Raw genomic sequence first — 9,427 nt, 5'->3', positions numbered from 1 at the left:
CTTTCAGTGGACACCCCCATAGTGTCTTTCAGAACCCCTCCTAAAACCCCACCTGTTTAGTTGTGGTTGTTGTCAGTGACTCTTCGTTAGTTCTTCTTTCTGTTTGAGTGACAATTTTGGGTTTTGTTGCTGGGGAACTATAACATTCTTCATTAAATACATTGAGCTGATCTTGTTTATACTGTAACAGATGTTAGTGAATGATAAATTGAACTCAGAAGAATAGTACAGAGCAGTGCAAAATTCTTTATGTTGAGTGAAATCACATCATCACAGTCAAGTTGTTTTCATTAAAATTCAAGCATTGGCAGTAATACTTCACTTAACATATTGGACAATATCAAGCTATTTAAATTTCAGGACAGGTATGTGGAACAACTGATATGCTGTACATAAAATGTTACATTAAATGGGAGATAAATAACAGAAGCAGGATAGAATCCTTAGCTATTACAGCTCTATGATTTGTTCATTTGCCTTATCTGTAAGTCTGTATTGGGGGTTGAAATATTTGTCTAGATTCTTTTAATTCAAATGTTTAAAATAGGTAAAGCAATTGTGGCCCGAAGCAAACAGAGTTAATACTTTACATCACTTTTGAAACACTGTAGTATTGCTAAACAAGCCACTATTGAATAAACATAAACCATGTCGATAGGAAAGATATCATTTGAAGATGAAATGAAAGTAAGTTTCAGAATGAATACTTGAATGTGACCCCTAGAAAACAGTTGGTCCTCACTCTTTATAAAACAATACGTACTGATACCGCAGAAAATAATGTTTGCCTTCTAATATGTAACATCAAACAAATCAACAACTATAGATCGTAACAAAGGAATGCCAATAATGTAGTATATTTTGGATTTCTTTGAACAACACTTTATGATACATTTCAACGACTTAAAGTGTGATTTTAAATAGATTTGTATGATATTTACTTTTTTTTTTTTTTTAAACATGTCCATTTTGCAGGAGTAATGAACCATGCTTTATAAACGAATTACACATCTCATCAAAATTAACCAATAACTTAATAAAAAAATAAATTTAAAAAAGTAAACTAAAAAGCTGTCTCAAGGACATTTTCAGAGTTATTGCAATGCCTGGACAGGAACATGATATATAGAATAAGCTATGAACAATATATACAATTGCACTATTTAATGTTACAAAGTTTAATACTCCTCAACAAGCCCTATACGTTCCAGACACTTGAACAGGGATCTAAACCATCCACTCCAGACCTGTCCTCCAGTCACTTCAACACAACATGGTAGCCATCATTATTTTCATCTGCAATTAGAAGATAAACATAGGACAACTATTAGCTCTGTTAAAACATTAAATAAGTATACCAATTGCATATTTACATGAGGTTCTGTGCATTTAAGAGGTTAGTGAGGGAAATATGACCTTTCAGAGTGTTGACAACAAAGCTTGTTTCCTCTGTGAAGTTCTGCACCATCTGAGAAAGAAGAAATTAAGAAGATATTCATATGGCATCTCTTTCTCTTTATTTGTTTGATGCTGGTAGTCAATCAGTAACCAGACATCATAATCAAGTGCATGGAAACAGCGCTGGCCATAACAGCCTGAGCCAGTTGATTCTGTTGTAGTTCCTCTGCATCCATAGGTCTACATTCCCCTGTTTCCTACCAGTCATTAATGATTGATTTTCTAAGCCGTTGCCATTTACACAGGGCCATTAGTGATATTAGTGACCCAAGCTGACTGACCCAAGCTAGCCCAGGGCCCAAACAACCAACACAGGGCCTCTGGAGGAAATACAGATAACCTAACAACTCCACAACCCCTACCACTAGCACTGTCACTACTCACTGATAGAAACACTACCCATGACCCCAACCCCTACCACTAGCACTACTCTCACTGATAGAAACACTACCCACGACCCCAACCCCTAGAACTACTCAACAAATGTCTATTTTTAAAACTTCGTCTCCCTCTCAAAATGCATTGGAGGAGAAGGTCAGAGGGTTACTTTGTAAAGCCAAGTAATTCATCTGCAGTTACTAATGATTAAATATGCATACATACAATATAACTACTAACCAAATGCTTGAAAATCAAATAGTAATCTGTAGATACACTATATCCTTCATCTGAACTCTGACCCCTGCCTTCTCTCACCTCATCAGAGACCAGTATGTGTATCCCTGTGGGTCCTTGTCTGTAGATGTGGCTGATCTGCTGGGGAGTTACACTGTAAAGGAGAGCTATCTTCTCTGAGAGGTCCCCCAATGTCAGGTCCTCCAGATATAGAGCATGGTACACTATAGACATAGGAGGAAAGGTGATTAGCTGAGGGTTAGAGATCATCATCAGCTAAAACATAATATGGGAAATACTGGAAAGTCACTGGAGGTTCTTAGTCCAGGACTAGGCTTATCTTTGTCCGGGAAAGGGTCCTTTGGTGTCAGATAACTAGTACCCACAATAATTGGAGATGTACAGTAACCTACCCTCTCCCCCCCCGGGCTTTGTCTGTGGTTGATTCCTGGCTTGTTGTTGACACACATAGATGGTGAGGCGGGGCTGTATACACCTGTACAGAGTAAAGACGAATAACACCCATCCAGAATTGACCATGGTAAATGTGGGATAAAAGTTACACACTTGAGTAAAGTACTAATTGAACATGTGAAGTGTTGCCAAAAAATGTATATTGGAGTAGTCTTCCTGCCACTGCAGTTTAGTCTCACCTTCCTTTGATGGTGTTGAACAGCCGGATGCCATCTGACGGACCACAGATTTGGATCAGGTCCTCTCTGCTCATCTTCAACAGGTCAGCGCCTACAACATTCACAGAAGATCCACAGTCACTTACAAACTGGTCTGATGACGTTTTGGAGGAACAAGGACATAAAGAGAGAGAAAAGTCCCGGATTATTCTCTGCTAAGGCCTTTCTACAAAGTTAGAAGCAATTATAGATTTGTAGTGTCTGACAGTCATCTGAGCGTCATTCATGTGTTAAATTATTTCACTTTAAAAATAATCTATATTTAATTTTCGCTGGAAATGTCCTTCAGATATCAATTACATGCATCAAAACAAAAAGCTACAAAGAACGGTTTATAGTCTTAGAAACGGGAATAACATTTTCAAGGAAATGGATGCTCTGGCAACAGTGTTCAGGAACATACAACTAGGTCTTAAGGTTGAGTCTTGCGTTAATTGAACCACAAACACACTACCTGAGAAGCTGGAGAAGAGCCTACAGTAAGGCGAGAACCTGTGAAGCTGAAGCCACAGCTGCGTGTCCTGCGGTGAGGACGATGGCACAAGGTGCTACATGTCAAAAAGAAGAAGAGCCCTTGAAATGAGTAGCTATAGCACCCACTGACTGCCCACTGTCTCCAAACAATTGCCTAAAAAAATAAGAGATGAGAGCAATGGCATTAATACTACTTCTCCTGTTACTTACATCAGAAGAGCAGCCGGACAGAATCAGCTCCCCCTGCTGGATTGGAGAGCTGTTGCTATAAAAGTAAAGTGTCACACAAATGGGGGAGATGACAAGAGTTGGGTCATTAAGTAATGACTTGTCCTGATAAGACTAGTGCAAATAGGCAGTTCCAATGGGATTGCACTGTAGATAATGGAGGATCCAATTTGGCTAACCTCTTGTCCTACATAACGGTTCTTCAGAAAATGCGTGGGTGTGCAACTAAACTGCCATAGATGCACAAAGACAGATAAATCCTATATTTACCTCATGATCAACAATTTAAGTCAATGAAACAGTTCAATTCATCCAGATAAGAGCGGTGTCTTACCCATCAGTAAAGCTACATGAGGTGGGGGAGCTGTGGTAGACTGGGGAAGGAGTGTTGTTAGTGCTACCGAGATTTGGGGCATCAGGCCAGGGGGAACACTGAAACAAAAGAGAGAGAGGAAAATTAACTTTAATAAGATGTTCCTGGCAAAGAGAGAGGTACGCCTGGTTACTGTTTTATTAGGACATTGTGATTGTAGACTGATACAGACATAAGTGGGAAATCCTAGAAACCTAAAACCAGGTTAGTAGAAAACAATCACTGTTTTTTCCAGCATGTTGGTTGACGTCAAAAGAAAAGGCACTGACGGACTGTTGCCCTAACTGTCACAATCATTAACAGACAACTGCATCAAGGGCTGGTTACAGTGACTACGGAGTCAATCAACAACATGAGTGGACTAAAGCAACATATTAACATATTGTGACAGAATAGCTTGTCAAGTGACACACAGCCACAGTGTCAGGGTCCCTCACCTCGGTAAGCATGGTGGTTTCATGAGAGGATTGGTATTTCTCCCTGTCTTGATGGGACTTTTTATCAATCTTTTCCCTATCAGTCTTCAGTTTACGATCAGCTCCTTTTGGCTTAAAGAAAATAGAAGAAAAAATTAAGTACACAAAGAAATTAAATGAACTAATAGCTCTCACACACACACACACACACACACACACACAACCCCACCTAAGAGCCCCTTTACCTTGAAGACCTTGACCTGACAGCTGGAGGAGTGCATATGTTCCAGGTACTCTCCATGTTCGTTCTGAGTGAAGGTGTCTATCTGGATACGGAAGGGAACTCCCTTCTCCCCACCATGCTTCCTAGGGGTGAACTCAGTGCTAATGCAGTTGACCTGAACACAAACAAACATACATACACAATCCATGAGCCATTCTATATGGTAATTAGAGTTTCAAATGCAAGAGATGGGTGGAATTGGAAAATAGTCCCTCTGGGATGTGGGAAGTCACTGTATAAACTCACTTCCTAAAACCTTTTATATGTCTAATGAGTTTACTTTCACCCCAATTCCAGGACCAAAGTAAGCTAGAAAGCAGGGAAAAGAAATAGATATTTGACTGTGTTACCTGGATGAAGACGGATGCGTTCTTGACGGGATCCCAGAGGAACTCTATAGTGTTGAGCTGCAGTGGGTGAGCACGAGGCTCGACGACACCCACAGAGAGGGGGGTATCTGGACACAGTCAATCAAGTCAGTAAGTCACAGCAGGTCAGAAGAAATTCTTATGCCTTTTTACCAGGTAGATACTTAGAAAGGATTAGTCAAAACGGTAAATACCTAATAATTGCATAGTAATTACACTTCAGTATTAGACCAAAGGCAATGTAGATCATATCATAGGTCAGTCAAGCATACTGTGGTTGGGCTTTACTTAAGAAGTTCTCTGGTCTGCAGGCAACCAGCCTTACCTACATCCAGGATCCTGTCCCCAGGCCTGTTCCATCTCCAACCCTCCAGCTGCTGATGTTCTGAGTACTGCAGGCGCCGGTCATGAAACACCACACGCACAATGCTCTGTGGACAAGCAGGACAAAGCATTAATACGAAGCACAGTGACTAGGCAAGGCAGCCTCGCACATGGCCGATCGCCAATGTCGTTCGGCAAAGTGCGAAAAGCTACGCACAATCTCCCAGAAGAACCATTTACAGATCATTTATTCAGACAGCATTAACGAGTGGAGATCCATATGGATTGCATCACCCTTGGCTTCAGCTCATATGAATAACACTTAAAAGAACAGCCACAGATTCCCATTGACTAAAAGCATAGAAAGGTAGATAATGCTGGGGTTAAAGCCATATAGGATTCAATTATGTCTGATGGTTGTGCAATAATCTGCCATCATGACAAAACTATTTGTTGACAGAAGCTATGAGATAAAACATCCATGAGTTCTTCCTGTGCTATTAAGACATTTAGTGAGGAATCAGTAGAAGTTGTTTGAAGTGTCACCGTTTGAGAACAAAGCACATACATAAAGCTTTTCATTATTAAAGCACTGGTCTGGATCGGTAACGACAGACTAGACAACTGCCTGTGCATACTTAATTATTGTTTCCACACAAACGAAGGGACATAAATTAATGTTCCTCCTCACTGTTGCATTAGTATTAAGTTAATTGCACATTTAAAACCTACTAAGAACATAAATCAAATCGTAAAATTAACAACCTGTAAAAACAACGTTTCCATTCATTTCAGCCTATTACACTGAGAGGCTCATGCGTGACTGCGCAGAGCACAAGGACATAGACAGACACAACACGTCATCTGTTTGTACAAGTGCCACCTGTTCCATTCTAGTGTCGTTAGACTGCTTCATTGAACACGACCGAAATATGACCGTCCATTCCTGACAGCCTGACGACACAGAACTTTCAAGTGGATGGATATGTGTATTGGGACATGGCTAAATTCAATTAAAATGACTTCATTTTTCCCTTCATGGAAAATGCATACCGATATCTGCCTTAATTTTAAACCAAGTCATTTGATTGAATTTCACTGGTGATAGACATAAAGGTATATCAAAGTCAACTCCCATAATTAAAATCACTTAAAAACAAACATAGATCCAACATATTATAACAACCTGCAACAAAATGTGCACATAGGGACAACTTGAGTTGTACTAATGGGTGTTATTCATAAACCAGTGGCATCTTCAATATACCACTTGTTCTTTTTGAAATAATGAAATAAAGTTAAACAAGGTTTCCTTTACAACAAACAAGAAGGGTCTTGATATAAAACATAGGATTGTAATAATTCCCTTGCTATATTGATCAACGTTCTTGATGCACATTTCATATTTCAAAAAGAAAGACAAGAAATACATTTCAACAAAGTAAAAAGATGTCAAAACTTTATGAATAACTCCCAGTAGTAAAGTCTATAGACGAAAGCAGAACTGTATGTAAGATGAACTTATGCAAAAAGAGCAAATAAGACAACTTGAAGGTATGTGATGTGTTGTGCGATAAAGCTGATGCGTTGAAGGGTAAGCTGAACTGAGCTGAGTGTGCGGTGGTGTATAAGTTCAGAAGGGGAGAAGATGGGTGATAGTACCAAGTCTTCAAAGATGGCACCCACCCAACCCCCGAAGTGGAAAGAAGAGGGTTGAGGAGTCACCTGTGTGTTGACAGTTTCAGGAAATGGAGGATACATACAAACAGATAAAGAAAAAAAGGTCAGAGAAGAGGTCACATGAAAGTCAAAAATACATACACAATACCTTTAACCTACCTTAACATATTTGCTGCTTATATCTGTATACTCCACTAGTTTTCTGTTAAGCATACGGATTTCGTAGGACTGACCTACATTTTAAAACATTAAGACAAACCTGATTAAAATTGAAAACTGTGAAATCAATCAGTCAGAAAAAGGGGCAGCATAGGAATAGAAATGCATTTAATAAGCACCTTTTCTTTGAAAAATCATTTTAAAGTCAGGGTTTGCCCCCATAGACCCCTTGCAGTGCCCCCTAAAAGCTTTCAACCACATTATGGTTGAGCCCACCAATTGTCAAATAAAAATCTTTACTTTGCAATTTACTATTACAATTTCCATCATATCAAGCAAGTACTTCTGTGCAATAGTCATATCATATAAACATATTTTAAAGGCAGGTAGGCCTACATAGTAGACTAACTTAAAAAAAAAAAAAATTATGTGGGGGTTGTATAATTTTGGGCTGGTTTACCAATAGTTTCCAATTTCATTCACCGAAATGTACAACCTACCTAGTAACCTTTGGTAAATGGCCGTCTTATATACAATATATTCTGAACCAATAAATACATAATACAAAAACCCAATGGATGATCGTAAATTAGACCACAAGAGAGAACAAGAAGATGAGAACAATGAGGGAAAATGCAGTTCAAGATAAGATGAATATGAAAATCAAATATATACCTTGGGGGAGCTTTCATAAACTAAAGGGGTATATCTAGAAATGCAAGATTCCTGATGTGGGACTATTTAAAGGGGAATTGTGTGTCTCTATGTAAATAAGCTGAACAAGATTTACTAAAATGTAAGTGTCATTCATCTTGTGTGGGTTGTAAATGTAAAGAAAAAAGAGTGAATATGACCATTACATGAACTTCCTTTGCCTAAAGACGAGCTTGCAGCTTGTGTGTGATGCAGTTGTTTTCTTTACTGGAGGGGTGTTTCCCCATATTGTATCTGTGCTGATAAGAGGGAGAATGTTCCTCTGAGTGGGCCTACACTCAATTACGTGCCATGAGTTCAATTCCATCCAACAACCTATGACTTTAGTAATAAAGAAAGAATAGCTAGCTACCTTGGTTTAGATAAGTCAGAGTTTCTTCTTGCTGTTTTACAGCGGGCGAGGTGGCTGCACAGAGAACATATTGGAAAGGAGACCATTTGGCGCCATTTTCTGTTGCGTGCCGTTCCTCCTCGTGTTTCAGGAAAGGCGCCAAAGCATCTCTGAGCGAGAGCAGCGAGAGAGGGGGGAAATGTGCAGTTGATCATTAATTATCGAAGCACAAATAAGTAAGAGGCTTCTCAATGGTCAGCCAGACTTAATCTTATCAGTACCTCTTGACTAAGGTGTAGGTAGGTAAAATGTTTTAATAAACTTGGATGATGCATAATCACATTGCACAACATTATTTTGCCATATATTGTGTACTTCACATTAAAATCTGAGGTGCATTGGAATAAAGTAGCAATTTTGCAAGGTCTTGGCCTAAGCTACTACAACACTCAAGTGCAATATTGGTGAAGTTGTGGGCTAATAAACATGTATGAAACATTTAGCTGCTTTCAATCCCATTTAAATGTTACATTTTTTTCTTAAACGCTTCATACATTTTTTCTCCACTGAATTAAACTTTTCTGATTATAAAAGTTATCTTAAAACATAGAAAAGTTTCCTAATTGGAGATGTCCACTTACCGAATATAACTTGCAGTTGAATGCTGGTGGTAGGGCTCTGGCTGATTGTGCCAAAACAACATGTTTTCCAGTGCAGCGTCTAAAGTATCCCCAGAAACAGAGAATGGGAGTTGGGTATGGCACCCTGGTGTGTTGCTTCCACAGGTAGGTCTGATAGCGCTCTCAAAGAAGTTTGCCGGCCAGCACCCTGCTACAGACTTATATACCGGGTATGACATCACTTTCAACTCATTAGAATACCTTACATGACCTTTGAGAAGCGGACTGTGACTCACTGATTGCCTCCCAAATGGCACCCTATTCCCAATATAGTGCACTACTGTTGACCAGAGTCCATAGGGCTGTGGTCAAAAGTAGTGCACTATGTAGGAAATAAGGTGCCATTTGGGATACAAACACTGACACACCTCCCCTGCACCATAGTAGTGCAGGACAGGTAGCCTAAAATTTGAATAAGTGCACAGTCCGATTTGTATTTTTTAATGGCTACTTGGCTAGATCAGCTTTAACATATCTTTTTTTTCTAGTGTTTTTGCTTTCTTTTGTAAAAAAATAAATACATACAGTACCAGTCAAAAGTTTGGACACACCTACTCATTCAAGAGTTTTTCTTTATTTGTACTATTTTCTACATTGTAGAATAATAGTAAAGACATCAAAACTATAAAATA

The 9,427-nt window shown here is 39.1% G+C and overlaps 1 protein-coding gene across 5 annotated transcripts; it reads right to left on the bottom strand.

The window, feature by feature from the left end:
- Nucleotides 1-226: 226 nt before the first annotated feature.
- LOC139539113 (transcription factor CP2-like protein 1) lies at nucleotides 227-8,948 on the bottom strand. 5 transcript variants are annotated; one of them, XM_071341893.1, is made up of 16 exons: nucleotides 8,757-8,948; nucleotides 8,137-8,285; nucleotides 7,071-7,144; nucleotides 6,894-6,956; nucleotides 5,233-5,338; nucleotides 4,890-4,996; nucleotides 4,502-4,654; nucleotides 4,278-4,388; nucleotides 3,802-3,899; nucleotides 3,450-3,504; nucleotides 3,220-3,313; nucleotides 2,727-2,859; nucleotides 2,487-2,569; nucleotides 2,155-2,297; nucleotides 1,417-1,468; nucleotides 227-1,296 (listed from the first exon to the last, which is right to left on the bottom strand). In XM_071341893.1, the coding sequence occupies exons 1-16, from the start codon at nucleotides 8,816-8,818 to the stop codon at nucleotides 1,259-1,261; spliced, it is 1,521 nt and encodes a 506-aa protein (XP_071197994.1). In that variant the 5' UTR covers nucleotides 8,819-8,948; the 3' UTR covers nucleotides 227-1,258. The 5 variants fall into 5 exon arrangements, with proteins under 5 accessions (XP_071197994.1, XP_071197995.1, XP_071197997.1 ...); XM_071341894.1 differs by having other exon boundaries at nucleotides 2,727-2,817; nucleotides 8,757-8,947; XM_071341896.1 differs by lacking the exon at nucleotides 6,894-6,956 and having other exon boundaries at nucleotides 8,757-8,947.
- Nucleotides 8,949-9,427: the final 479 nt, after the last annotated feature.

The sequence above is a fragment of the Salvelinus alpinus genome, chromosome 14 (genome assembly GCF_045679555.1).
Source record: "Salvelinus alpinus chromosome 14, SLU_Salpinus.1, whole genome shotgun sequence".
Taxonomy (NCBI): Eukaryota; Metazoa; Chordata; class Actinopteri; order Salmoniformes; family Salmonidae; genus Salvelinus; species Salvelinus alpinus.
The sequence above is the reverse complement of the archived record's forward strand: the minus strand, read 5'-3'. Positions and strand labels throughout refer to the sequence as shown.